This window comes from Alosa sapidissima, chromosome 20 (genome assembly GCF_018492685.1).
Source record: "Alosa sapidissima isolate fAloSap1 chromosome 20, fAloSap1.pri, whole genome shotgun sequence".
Classification (NCBI taxonomy): Eukaryota; Metazoa; Chordata; class Actinopteri; order Clupeiformes; family Clupeidae; genus Alosa; species Alosa sapidissima.
Genome location: NC_055976.1, coordinates 18,259,789 through 18,274,319, shown reverse-complemented (window position 1 = coordinate 18,274,319; position 14,531 = coordinate 18,259,789). Strand labels below are relative to the sequence as shown.

At 44.9% G+C, this 14,531-nt stretch overlaps 1 protein-coding gene across 1 annotated transcript; it reads left to right on the top strand.

Annotated features, from left to right (window-relative positions):
* The first annotated feature begins 30 nt into the window (after positions 1-30).
* Positions 31-11,332, top strand: heatr3 (HEAT repeat containing 3). Its single transcript, XM_042075011.1, has 15 exons — positions 31-355; positions 777-949; positions 1,269-1,356; positions 1,688-1,785; positions 2,383-2,492; positions 2,637-2,777; positions 3,294-3,628; positions 4,586-4,676; positions 4,847-4,995; positions 5,715-5,797; positions 6,987-7,123; positions 7,234-7,322; positions 7,498-7,641; positions 8,267-8,443; positions 10,307-11,332. The coding sequence occupies exons 1-15, from the start codon at positions 224-226 to the stop codon at positions 10,418-10,420; spliced, it is 2,061 nt and encodes a 686-aa protein (XP_041930945.1). The 5' UTR covers positions 31-223; the 3' UTR covers positions 10,421-11,332.
* Positions 11,333-14,531: the final 3,199 nt, after the last annotated feature.

Below are 14,531 nucleotides of genomic sequence, written 5' to 3'. Positions count from 1 at the left end.
CACACTTGACGGTAAAGCAGCTCCGTCTACGGCTTTCAACGTGAGTTCATTGCCGATGTAGCCCGTAGCCACATGGTCAAAATTTGGCTTGTGTGACACGAATTGTTGGGAAGATGAGAGTGTAGCCTAGTAATTTGATTAGACCGAATGAATGTAAACACTTAATACTTTTCTAAAAACTCTTACTTATATCCGTTTATAATCTGCACTTTAACAAACAGGCATGGGGAAAGCTAAGAATAATAAATTTAAAAGGCCCCGATTCTCGGCTGGAGGACTCGTGAAGGAAGTTATGGACAACGAGGATGAAGTTGAAGTAGAAGTTGATTCACCTGCTGCAGAACATTTAGAGAAAGTATGTGGGACGTTTCTATTGCTGTAATACACATAATGTTCTGGTTGACAGCTTTGTTTTGGTCTCTAGTATTAAACGCTTGCGGTTTTCTAGCCAGTTAGCCAGCTCGTTCATAACAGGGCATTTTACTGTCAACAGCCATGTAGCGGCTCGGAGGCATTTGTTTGCATAACAAAAAGTAACATAGGTTGTAGACTACTGTGTTGTGATATCCTACACAAAATGCAATCACAGGCGCAGTGTTAGATGAGATGTCTTTTAACAGCTGCATTCTCCCAGTTACCTGTTAAAGTTGGGTCCAATTCAGTGGAACATAAATATCGATAAGCAACGTAATTTGAGACACTTTAATCTTAACGTCAGGTCATTAGCGATAAGTAACTTTAAACTAACAAACCTGTTTGTGTCTCTGTTCGCGCAGCTGCAGAGTCCCTGCGCGGACGTGCGTGAGTGTGCGTGTGCGAGCATCTCTCGGATGGTGCAGCAGAGCCAGACCATCCCCAGCTTCCTCCAGCGGGACGCGGTGCGTCGTCTCGGGCCACTGCTGCTCGACCCATGCGTGGCTGTGCGGGAGACCGCGGCAGGAGCCCTCAGGTGGGTGTCTCGGAGGAAGGAGGAAAATAAATCAAATTAATGAACAGGCTCTGTGTTGACAAACAGCTCATGTTTATGCTCTTACCAAGACAATCAGTTCCGTTGCCATGGTTTCTATCCAGTTCTCATACTCTTGGGTTCTGCTAATGTTGTAAAGGAAACATAGCATCTATCAGTCACACAAGGTTGAGCAATGAAACAGGAAAGATTGAAATGAATCAAACTAGTCCCGGCTACAGCAGCAGTGGAGGGTGGAAAGGGTAGTGATATCTTTACTGAGCCGCAGAGATATGTGTTGTGTGTGTGTGTGTGTGTACAGGAACCTGAGTGTGTGTGGGGGTCCCGAGGTGTGTGAGGACATGGTGAAACAGGACATCCTAACTCCTCTCACCAAGCTGCTCAGGGAGGTAAGGACGTGTGTGTGTGTGTGTGTGTGGGGGGGGGGGGGGTTGTCTGTGCTTACCTTAACCAAGCATGTGTAGCTATGAACTTAACTCTTGAAGCTACACCCCAACGTGTGCTCAAAGAATTGAGGACCATCTAGATGTCTGGGTGTTTCAGGCCGGTAGTAGAGTACCAGTCTCTCAGACCTCAGAATGGACTTTAAACACCAGGCCCATGCTTTACAGCTATTCCCCACTCCTGGGGTAGAGATGATGCATCGGTTGATACGTGGTGTTTTGTCTCATTCTGCTAGCTCATGTACACCCTCGTGTGTTGTCGGCTTGTTGTCCACAGTGCTGCTCAGGTTTTGACGTGAGCCCTTCACAGAAGAACTCTAAGAGCACAGTGGAGGACGTGGCCAATGAGGCCGTCAACCTGCTCTGGAACCTGTGGTGAGTCTCCTTATACCCCTGGGTAGGGTAAAGGGTGTGTGGGTGTGCTTGTGTGAAACAAGAAAAGACATCCGCACACTGTTTCTAAAGCTCCCAGTTTAATGGTGGGTGATGCACAACATTTCGACCAGTCAGGTCTTCGTCAGGTGACCAGTACCTATATAATCGGTATAGATGTGCCTACACCTCTACACTTCGGTGTGCTTGTGTGCATATGTAGTGAGGTGTGTGTGTGTGTGTGTGTGTGTGCGCGCATGTAATGAGGTGTGTGGGGGCATGTAGTGGGGTGTGTATGTGTGTCTCACTTGTGGTGATCCCTGTCTCCTGATTCCCCTTAACAGGGTAGAACTGACAGACAAACATTCAAATGATGAACTGAAGCTATTTATTCTTCATTCTTCATTAGTTAATGTTAATGTTCCATGGGTGGTATGAAAACGATTCAGTTCACCCAGCGGCATAGTTGTGCATTAGTTGACTAATTTCCACACGTCGGAAGGCATATCAATATCTGCTGGTATCTGCAGTAAGGTGTATGCAAAGGTCCTTGATTACTCCGCTTCAACCCTCTCGTGTGTGTGTGTGTGTGTCTCACAGTGAGAACAGCAGTCGGGCCGTATCAGTGTTTAATAAAGCAGGGCTGTTGGACGTGCTGGTTTTGTGCCTGGAGAGACATGAGCAGAAGGTGGAGCTAGCGCTCTCTGCTGGTAAGACACTGTAATAACATCTAACATACCTTGTGCCATAGTGCAAGTGCTAAATCAGAGTAGCCTTCCCCCTTCTTCTTATTTTCTTTCCTCTCTGTGTGTGTGTGTGTGTGTGTGTGTGTGTGTGTGTGTGTGTGTGTGTAGCCCATTGCTTACACACGGTGACTGAGGAGAACGCAGAGCTGCTGGGGAGCGTGAGCGTGGCCGTGTTGTCAGCGCTGGAGGCGGTGCTCCTCTCCACACAGTCCGACATGCAGCACACACTCCTGCGCACGCTGGCCGCTGGTGAGACACACACACACACACACTCTCTCTCAAACACACACACACTCCTGCGCACGCTGGCCACTGGTGAGACACACACACACACCCACTCTCTCTCAAACACACACACCCACTCTCTCTCACACACACACACCCACTCTCTCTCACACACACACACCCACTCTCTCTCACACACACACACCCACTCTCTCACACACACACACCCACTCTCTCACACACACACACACCCACTCTCTCTCACACACACACACACTCCTGCGCACGCTGGCCGCTGGTGAGACACACACACACACACCCACTCTCACACACACACACACATCCTCAACGTCTGGCTATACAGCCTATCATTAAATACATCCCCTCATGCTCATGTGTAACTGGTACTCTGTGGTTTTCTCCCTCTTTCTCCTTTTCCTCTGTCTGCTTTTCATTGCTTCTTGTGTATCTCTCTCTCTCTCTTATTCTCTCTCTCTCTTTCCCTCCCCCCACTCATCTCTGTCTCCCCCTGCTGGCCAGGCTCGTTGTGGAACCTGAAGAACAGCATCCCCGCGGGGCGGCAGGCCCAGACGCTGAGCGCCCTGGTGGCCACTCTCTCCGCCAGCCTCGACCTGGACGCCGGCGCGCTGATCCCAGACCTGCTGCAGGCCGAGGTCGCCCGCCTCGCCATCGCCGCCGACACCAGCGACACCGCCGGGGCACAGGGAGCGGAGGAAGAAGATCATCATCATCATCATCATCATCATCAGGCCAACGGAAGAGAGGAGGTGGAGATGGAGGAGGAGATGGAGGAGGAGAGGATGAACGGAGGGAAGACGGGGAATCAAGATAAAGACATCTCTGACCTGCTGCCGGTGAGTGAGGGAGAGAGGGGAGCGGACGACTGCCCCTGGTCCTAAAGACCCCTTTAATGTTTGTAATCATCCAGAGCCTAGGTTGGGTGCGCGCAGCATGGGGTCAGAAAATTGGCGCAGCTAATAGATCAGCATGTTGAGCGGTCAAGGTATGCACTGTCATTGTTACCCAAGGGCTGCGAAGCGTACCTTAATTGATGAGTCTTAGCTAATGGCGATTGTCTGCCTGATCCTGAGCTGATAACAGAATGGGTAGACAACGTTAGCAAGTGGCCAGAGATTCTTTAGCCTGATATATAAGGCTATCTGTTTGACAAGCCCAGTGTGTATACATGCAAAAAAATAGTTCAAGTAAGTTTTTTTCTTGACTTTTCCCTAATGTTTCAGTCAATTCACACACACACACACACACACACACACACACACACACACACACACACACACACACACACACACACAATGTGACTTTCTGCCCCCGACATGTGCACACCTTTTCTGTGATGTGGACCGTGAAGGGGTCTATAACAAGTATGACCTGGCTACCTGCTACCTTTAAGTGAGAGAACAAGTAATTAGTTAATTACAAGTACTCAATGAATGGTTCTCCTGTTATTTTTGAGACTTGAGATTTCTGTTGCTGTTTGGTTTCTGTGCTTTTGCTAATCTTCATGTGTTTGGAGAAAACGTTATTTTGGCCTGACTTCATCTATACGTAGCATAAAGGTTGTGCATAGATGTTGATATCAATCCATTGGTAATGTATACTTTTTCTGTGTGTGTGTGTGTGTGTGTGTGTGTGTGTGTGTGTGTGGATGTGTTCCTATCTGTGTGTGTGTGCCTGTCTGTGTGTGTGCCTGTCTGTGTGCTCATGTATTCCTGTGTGTGTGTGCGTGCATTTACGTACTCCTGTGTGTGCACGCATGTATTCCTGTTTCCTGTGTGTGTGTGTGTGTCCAGCGGGGAAAAGAGGAGCTGAGAAAGGCCGCAGCACTGCTCTTGGCTCAGCAGACGTCTCTGGAGGTCATCGTCAACATGTGCTGCTCCGAAGGTGAGGTGTGTGTGTGGGTACTGCTGCTGCCTGATGAGGGAGGCTTGAGTGTGTATATATGTGTATGGTTTAGAAAAGTACTGCAGCAGTGCTCTTAGGAGAATGAGAAAAGGGCACTTGCATACTTGCAGTAATTTATTGTCTGTCTGTGTGTGTGTGTGTATGCGCAGACCCCTCTGATGATGAGTGGGAGGAGACGTCCAGCAGTGACGAGAGTGAGGCCTGTGCTGATGGTGTGGGGGAAGGTGGCCTGCAGTCTCCTCTCTGTCTGTCTGCTGAGGTCTACAGTGCCCTCATACACCACAATGTCCCGCAGAAGGCAAGAAACACACACACACACACTCTCCACAGTGTCCTCATACACCACAGCATCTCTCACAAGGCAAGACAGACACAGACACACACACACACACACACACACACACTCCACAGTGTCCTCATACACCACAGCATCTCTCACAAGGCAAGACAGACACACACACACACACTCCTCAGTGTCCTCATACACCACAGCATCTCTCACAAGGCAAGATAGACACACACACACACACACACACACACACACATACACACACACACACACACACACACACACTCCTCAGTGTCCTCATACACCACAGCATCCCTCAGAAGGCAAGAAACACACACATACACCACAGTGTCCTCATACACCACAGCATCTCTCAGATGGCAAAACACACACACACACACACACACACACACACACACACACACTCCTCAGTGTCCTCATACACCACAGCATCCCTCAGAAGGCCATACACACACACACACACACACACACACACACACACACACACTCTCCTCAGTGTCCTCATACACCACAGCATCCCTCAGAAGGCAAGAAACAATCTTACAGAAACACACACCCGCTGAACCTGTCTGAGGTCCCCCATGGTGTCTCAGAAGGCAAGAACCCCCCCCCCCCCCCCAGTAGACCAATAACACACACACACACACACACGATGATATGTTGAGCGATTGATATTGTTATAAAATAAGCTTTGTGTGTGCTTTCAGGTCCTGAAGAAGGCAGAGTTCCCCAGTCCTGCTGCTGTTGATGCCTGTCAGAGGAATGCATCCTGGAGGAGTCTGATTAGAAAGTACTGGACCTTCCTGTCCTGTCGAAACCCATTTGTAGTCCTGTCGATTTGTAGTCCTGTCAAAATCCATATGTACTGTAGTCCTGTTGAAACCCATTTGTAGTCCTGTCGAAACCCATATGTAGTCCTGTCAACCCATTTGTAGTCCTGTCGAAACCCATTTGTAGTCCTGTTGAAACCCATTTGTAGTCCTGTCGAAACCCATTTGTAGTCCTGTCAACCCATATGTAGTCCTGTCAGCTCGTATCTAGTCCTGTCAACCCATTTGTAATCCTGTCGAAACCCATTTGTAGTCCTGTCAACCCATATGTAGTCCTGTCAGCTCGTATGTAGTCCTGTCAACCCATTTGTAATCCTGTCGAAACCCATTTGTAGTCCTGTCGAAACCCATTTGTATTCCTATCGAAACCCATATGTAGTCCTGTCGAAACCCATTTGTAGTCTCGTCGAAACCATATGTAGTCCTGTCGAAACCCATTTGTAGTCCTGTCAACCCATATGTAGTCCTGTAGTAGCACTGACTAAGTCCTGGACTAACAGATCTTAAATACTTCAGGAACACTTGGGTACTGCGCTTGTGTTAGTGAAATCTTTTTTTTGCATATTTTGCATAGTTGCATGTTTTTTGACATTGAAAGTACACTTGTACGCTTTTCCCCCCTTGATATCAACAAGATTTTTCAAAGAACAGAATTTTTCAGGCAGAGATTTCCCGAGGGTAGGCCTGCTGCTGTAAATAGTTTTTTTTTTTTCAGGCACACTCTACATTTAAATTTACATTCCATAAATTGACATTAATTAAGACCTCAACTATACAAAAATATAATGTGTCATTTCCGTTTTTTTCAAAACATTTTCAACATAAGGTGTACTCCAAACACTTGTTTTATTTTACCTGTCCATCCCACGGCAATGCCATTTTCTGCAATGGGTATTTTACCCTTAGAGGTCTTAAAAAAGGTCTTAAAAGTCATTCAATTTGTACTTCAAAAATGTACAGATAGCCTGAATGAAGAATTCTCAGTTTTCTGCTCATTAGAATGTGACAGTTACTAACCCTAAGATGCTCAACTCAGTACAACTCATTGAACTTGAACTGTAACAGAATAGGTCTGTTTGTATTTGTTTTAGTTTGATTGACAGGTCGTGACAGTGTTTGTTTTGATCATCATTGTTTTATCTTACCCAGAATGCACCGTGTTCAGTGTCGGGCCCTCACCTGTCTCCACAACATCCTGGCTGCCATGGATACGGAGTCTCTTGGCGGAACAGCAGGTCTGCAGACAGTGGCCCAGCAGCTGGCCAGCTTAGTGTTCAGCTCTGCAGGTCAGTCCCACACACACACTCAATCAAATTTACACACTTACCTTACTTACATATATTCACACACTGACATGTTTGTGTTGTGCGTGCGTGTCTTTGTGTGTGTGTTCCAGAGGTCGTCAAGGAGGAGGAGTTTCTGGAGGCAGTGACCAGTGCCTTGCGTTCACTGCTGCAGATCATGGCCTCCAAAAACATCCCACAGGTGAGACACGCATCATCTCTCTTAACATATTAACATCTTACTGGCTACCAGCCAAACAAAAAGACGCAGCACAATGTTTACATTTCATTCATTTTCATTCAGTGTATTCATGTTGACATACAGAGGGCTTACTCATTTACATGCTCTGTGTGTGTCTGTGTGTGTGTGAGATTAGTGTATGAGTCCTCAGCAGCTGATGAGTGTGTGTGAGGCGGCCACTCGCTGTGACGTGGTGAGCGTGAGGGTAAATGCTCTGGCCATCCTGGGGATCACAGGAAGCACGCTGGCCAAGGAGACCGGCTCATCAGACACACTACAGGTATGATGCATCGGCACACGTTTAAGCCAAGCGTGACAAAATAAAACACACAAAAGGAAAGAATCAAGTAGTGTGCGGACCCCTTTTTAAAATATTTCTTGACCCTTTTTTGTCCTGCATCTGGGATGTGCTATCAATCTTCAACTCAATTACTCACTACACATACTGTACAACTTACAACTCACACCACACACACACAACTCAATTACTCACCACACATACAACTCACACCACACATACACACAACTCAATTACTCACCACACATATAACTCACACCACACATACACACAACTCAATTACTCACCAAACATACAACTCGCACCACACATATACACACACACACACACACACACACAACACAATTACTCACCACACATACAACTCACCACACACACACACACAACACAATTACTCACCACACGTACAACTCACCACACACACAACTCACCACACGTACAACTCACACCACACACACACACACACACACACACACACAACTCAATTGCTTACCACATACAACTCGCACCACACACATACAACACAATTACTCACCACACATACAACTCACACCAAACACACACACACAACTGATTGGATTTTGTGCTGCTATTTTTCCTTGGGCAGATGATTGGGACAGCCCTGCTCTCAGTGGCCTCAAAGGACCCAAACCTGGTGGTGTGTGGGGAGGCTCTGGACGCGCTGTTCGACGTGTTCGCTGACGGAGACGAGGCTGAGAAGGCTGCCAGGAATATCCGCCTGCTAACCTCCCTCAAGGCCCTGCAGCCTGTCTTCAAAGCCAAGGTGAGGCTGCACACCACTGCGTCACACACACACACACACACACACACACACACACACACACACACACACACACACACGCTCGCATGTGAATGAATGTACGCAAGCACACACACCCCAATTAAAGGTTAGGCCGCACACCGCTAAGTGACCAACACGCTGCTTTTGACAGCGCTCTACACAGGGTTTCCGCGGGTCAATAAAAAGCATGAAAAGTAATTAAATAGATTTTGTGAAAATTCAGGCATGAACTGGCATGAAAAAGCATGAACTTCGATGTTCACAGGCATTAAAAATTATGTAAACTTGATGGAATAAAAACATTGTTTTTCACGATTTATATTGATTATATAAACATCTAAATCTAATTTTGATCGGAAGTATAGCGTAATGGAATTTTCATTGGCTGTTTTTTACGGCCGGTGCACAAAGTCGCGATACCAGATGCTAGTAATGCAACGTGCTGTGAGTGTATCTGCGGTTGGACATGGGCATGAAATTAGAGTTTAAAGGGCATGAAAAAACGTGAAATGAGATTTGCTGATACCTGCAGAAACCCTGTCTACAGCCATGGAATTACAACAGCACCAACAGTTAAATGATTAGTTGACAACTTTTTGTTAATTAACTGGCAAGCATTTTAATAATCAACTAGAGAATGAAATTCCAGGGAATTACGAGTGCATGAAAATGACGCTAGGACAGACATGGTGGTTGCACAGCTTAATAAAAGTTGATAGTTTAAAAGTAGACAGTTTAAAAGTTGAATGTAGATTGGGAGTTGATCACACTAGTTGACTGAAAAGTCCAGGCTGCCAAACAGTTGTGGGCAGAGGACACAATTGGTGGGAGTCATAGCTGATGACAACTGACAGTTGGATTGGCTGAACAGTTAAATAGTTGGATAGTTTAAATGGTTCAAATATTTCATAGGGAATTATTTTAGTGAGGACTTTTATATTGAAACAGCTTTGGGCAGAGGAAACAGCTGATGGGAGTCATAGTTGATGACAACTGACAGTTGGAATAGTTGAACAGTTAAAAAGTTGGATAGTTTAAATGGTAAATAATTTAATAGGGGATTATAGCAGTGAAGACTTTTATTTTTAAACAGTTTGGGGAGAGGAAACAGTTGACAGGAGTCAAAGTTGATGACCACTGACTGTTGCTAGAGTAGTTATGGTGGTTGCTATGCTCGTTGCTAGGTTAATGATGTTGGTTGCTACGTTTTAACTGTGAATGTGGTTGCTAGGCTGTTGCTAGGGTACTTGAAGTCGTTGCTAGGTTGTCCATGGTGGCTACTATCAGAAATAAAGGAGTTACTACAGTGGTTTGCTAGTATAATCTTGATTGCTATGGAAACTGACATAGATGCTTAATTTCAATGGTTGCTAAATTGGTTGCTAGGTAGGTGGTGTTTTAATATAGTAGGCTAGAGCCTGAGACAGACAGTTGCTGGAGGTGGCCGGAACCATATGGCTCTGGCCGGAACACTTGGCATAGGATTCTAAGTGCCCTATTGTGATGCCATAATCGCCAATGTTAAGTCTATGGGGAAATTTTTAATAGTTTTTAATTAATAGTTCAAAAAGTATAAAAGTTACAAATATGAAAAATACATTCCACACCTGTCCTAAGTAAGACCTACGTAACGCAGTTTGAATGAAGTTTCTACATTAAACGGTTGAAGCCGCATTAAACGCGGAAAAAGCGTTAGAAGAAGAATAATAAGAAGTCGGATAACAGTAGATTGCATTTTCATGCACTCTAATTAATCTGAGTAATTTGAAAAAGGAAAAATTGATTCCAGCAATTTTGTGTGTTTTTTTACTCGTGTGTGTGTGTGTGTGTGTGTCGGTTCCTCAGCTGCGTAAGGAGGGCCGAGGGAACTACAGCCCGGAGCAGCTGTGTGTGCTGGACAACATCAAGGTGAACCTGCGCAGGTTCATCGGCTACCTGGAGACCCTGGAGAGGAAGTGACCTCACCACACTCCACTTTCGCCTACCTGATGAACTGACCTCTGGGTGACCTTTAAGTGACCTAACAATGTCAGACTTGGGAGTAGAGGACACCGAAACTGCTCATCCCAGCATTCTGTCAACTCTGGACATTTACTAAAACACCCACAATGATCTGACTGTTTTGTTTGGGTCTCTCTTGTTTGATGGAGAAAATTAATGTTTTTTATTATTTTGAAGCGTGTTTAAAAAGTATATTTTATGGAAGACTAAGAGGGATGATGCGGTTCCATGTATCATGTTTGGGATTTAAACTTATTTTATAAATTCAAATGAAGGCATGACAATGGCCAATCTTATTTTACAGCCATATCCAGACATGTATTACTGTGACAGGGACAAAAAAAAAAAACTCTGTTCAAACCAATGAAATCTTTGTGTTATTTACCTGTAGTTCTGTTGGAACCCAAGGGTCCCATATCAATATTAACATGTAGCTTGGGGAACACTCACACTCACAGTAGCGTTGACCGGTAGGGGAGTGCAGGTTAAGTTACCGGTCATCATCTTACCTTTAATCATGGTCAAACAAAACTGAACCGGACATTTTCCCACTCTAATGTGAGGCCATTTGTATGATACTGGATGTTGATGTATGCAATCACTGATAAAAGTGAAAACTGTCACCAACAACATGCCTTGCTCTTCACTTAAAGTTAACACTGTTAAAACTGAATATAACAATTATTGGCAATTTCTAGTTTTTTTTTTTATGTTCTCTTACATGCAGTACTCCACAGGGAACTGTTGTATCTTAGTTTATAGTTTCCTTTTGATTCTAATTTGTGGGCCAACATGTAGAAATGAGTCTGGTGCTGTCTGCCTGTGTGTGTATGTAAAGTGTTTTTTCTCTTTAAAAGGTTTCACAAAGTTTCACTTTTTAATTGCATCTTGGGGTATGTGAGCTGACTTTTGGTCGGGGTCAGCTAGTCCATTTTATACAATAACGAAGTCTAAGCTTCAGGTGAATTGTCCCTTTTTCTAGTGTATGAATGGTACATGCAATCTTATCTATTTCAAATGCATACTGTTTTAATAGTGTGTAGGGATAGTAAGGCTTCTAGGGTGTCGCATCAATACTGGGTCTTGAGCCAGTGACCGGAGATGAAGTTACAAAACAGTAAACAGACACACTGAAGATCTAATTAATCATTTTAATATAAACAAAAGAATCTTATATGAATAATTTACACACATTAAATTCAAATGGTAACAAATTGGCCATCATTTGTAAAAAATATATAATAATTATTATAATAATGATAGTAATGAAAAGAAAGCACACGAGTTGTTTCTGCTGTCTGTTTCACCAGGCTCCAGTGGTAAAGATGAAAAGTAGGGCCTCTGCTTCGAGGGCTGAAATAAATGGGAAATCTCTGGGAAACTGGAATCGATGTAAACTAGAAAACAAATGTGAACATTTTTCATCTGCAAAATGATTGTGGACAAATTGTCTTTACACCAAGTTTCAAAATTCCATTTCAGAACCTTTAAGAACGTTAACTGCCAGAGTTCCACATCAAAGTTGAAGACAATTGAATTCACTAACAGGCGCGGACAGACCAGATGTCCACTACTGGTGATCACGTCGAGGACTGAGGAAGAGGCAGGTGTAAGGGGTGAGAGGGTGCAGGTGAGCCATGTAATGGAGGAGGTGTCAGAACAGAAGAACTGATTGACCTGTAGTGACCTTTGACCTCAAGCACCAGGACGCCATCTCAAGACTCATCACCTTTGTGACATCAGCTACGCTCTCAACCCCCCCATGTTCTCCAAATGTAGAAACCAAAGCCTTGAAAGTCTATTAAATACTGCCATGACTTCTAATGACAAGGGGTCCACACTACCCATAGTCTATGCTCTCCCTTTCTCTGAAAGCCCACATATAAAGCAACATAGCTTATGGATGACGGACTAGAACACTCCCATCCTCCACCTGTTAATGTCACAAAAGCTTCTACTTAACCAGAGAACACATGCCTTTGGAGGATTACCTTATTCTTGTCATTCTCCTTATTCAGGCGGCGGCCATTGTGTAAACCAAAACAAGGCTACAGGGTGCACTGACTAGATCATTAATGCATTTTCGCCACCTACTGGCGAATGCATAGAACACACCAATCCTATGGTTTGGGTCCCCCTGCAGCCTCGTTTTTGGTTTACAATTTACACAATGGCCGCCACCTGAATAAGGTGAAGAGAACCCTGGATGGGATACCTTTAGCAAGAAACTGAAAAGGTTACTTTGCTGGATGATTGCATCCAAGCTGAAAGATACTTGTCTCCAGTCTAGTCCTCTCTGTGACCGTTAAATACTAGTTTCTTCTGGTTCCCAATCAATTGGATGTCCCAGCATAATTATTACCTACTGAACTGTATGACTACCCGTATTCTACAGGACAAATGGTCCATTTATGTGTGTGCGTGTGTGAGTGTGTGTGTCGATGTGTTTAAACGTGATGTGTGTTGAAGAACCACCGTCAAGCCCCTAGTCAGGGCGAGGCTCTGACTCCCAAACACACGTTATGGTCTGTAGCAGTAGCAGCCATCTTAAGACATACACTAGAGCCCATCCTCTAGTACTGAGAATAATCTGAGACCAGAACCGGCCAGAACTCCCCTGCTCGTCTGGCGTCTCTGGATCGGAACCACACAAGAACCTCTCCATTTCAGTCAGCCACTTTACAGAACTCATCAGAACTCTGCTGAAGTCATCCAAAAGGCAGGGGGGGGATTATAATCGTGGTATGGAAAAATGAAATGTGAAATGCCAACCTGCCATGTTTGAGGTTTCAAATGATTATCAGCTTCTACCAATAGTCATACCTTGTGAACCTTAATCTGGATATTTATGTACAGCCATGTATAGCTTTTCAACTTAAACAGATACTCTCGTCTTGACCTTGTGTGTTCAACCAGCTACAACCAGACCAGCACCACCTGCGCCACAGAAGAGGCCGAGGAAATGAATGGAGGTTAATGGAAATGAATAGAGATGAATAGAAATGAATGGAGGTCAATTGAAATGAATACAGATGAATGGAGATGAATAGAAATGAATGGAGGTGTTTGAATCAGCTAGACTGAACAACATGACAGAGAACATGGGAGGTTGTTGCAATAATGGAAATAAACGCTTTGAATGCATGTTGTTGACACAGAGACTGTGAGCAGCAGATGTAACGTGAATGTGCATGTTGTGTGTTTGAGACCATAAGCACACCAACATTAATGTGTAACAGAAAGCCAGTGTCAGAATAATGTAATGTATGTTTGCTTCTCATGTAGTGTTTTCTTACGTTTATGTTTCTCTGGTGCGCCTCACTGCATCTTGATGGATCTGAAGTGTTTTAGAGTGAGGTAGGTAGATGATTGTGTGTGTGTGTGTGTGTGTGTGTGTGTGTGTGTGTGTGTGTGTGTGTGTGTGTGTGTGTGTGTGTGTGGGGGGCTCCGCCCCATCCTCATATTAACACCATCTTTGTGGACACAGGAGAATACCTAGGCTACGTCTAGCTATGTCTGGCATGCATGACACCTCTGCTATCGCTGACTGTCAAACACACCCACCAACCCATCCATCCAGCACTAATCTGTACTAAACCTGGAGATTAGCATAGGCTAACTAGTCCGCATAGCTCACATTCCTCAGTGAAAGGGACAATGCAGAGCCCAGTAGCAAATGGCAGCCAGTCCAGGTTTAGCTTGTTCAGCGGAAGCTGGTGACCTTTACTTAAAGGGCTGGTCTTCTATTCGTCTGTTTACCCATCATGCCATGGCCTCAGATCTGACCTCCACACATTTAATGGGAAAGCAGATGTAGCAGATGTAGCAGATGTAGCAAATGTGTGTGTGTGTGTGTGTGTATGCGTGTGTGTGGACAAAACTACAGTATATCCTTTACATGAGGACGACCTCTTCTGATCGTAACGTATTGGCCAGTTTGGTAAAGTCTTGGGCACACAAGGACAGGCAAGTTGGCATTCACAAACACATACGCAGGAGCAGCAGGGTCAGAGTGGACCGAGCACCCGCGCCTGACCACAAAGAGAGGGGAAATATAGAGTTGGTTTAA

Bases quoted from the DNA above. Each gene is read 5' to 3' on its own strand.
- heatr3 (XM_042075011.1), top strand. From the start codon at position 224: ATGGGGAAAGCTAAGAATAATAAATTTAAAAGGCCCCGATTCTCGGCT. The intron at 950-1,268 runs GTGGGTGTCTCG...GTGTGTGTACAG, and splicing joins ACCGCGGCAGGAGCCCTCAG to GAACCTGAGTGTGTGTGGGG. The intron at 4,996-5,714 runs GCAAGAAACACA...GTGTGCTTTCAG, and splicing joins ACCACAATGTCCCGCAGAAG to GTCCTGAAGAAGGCAGAGTT.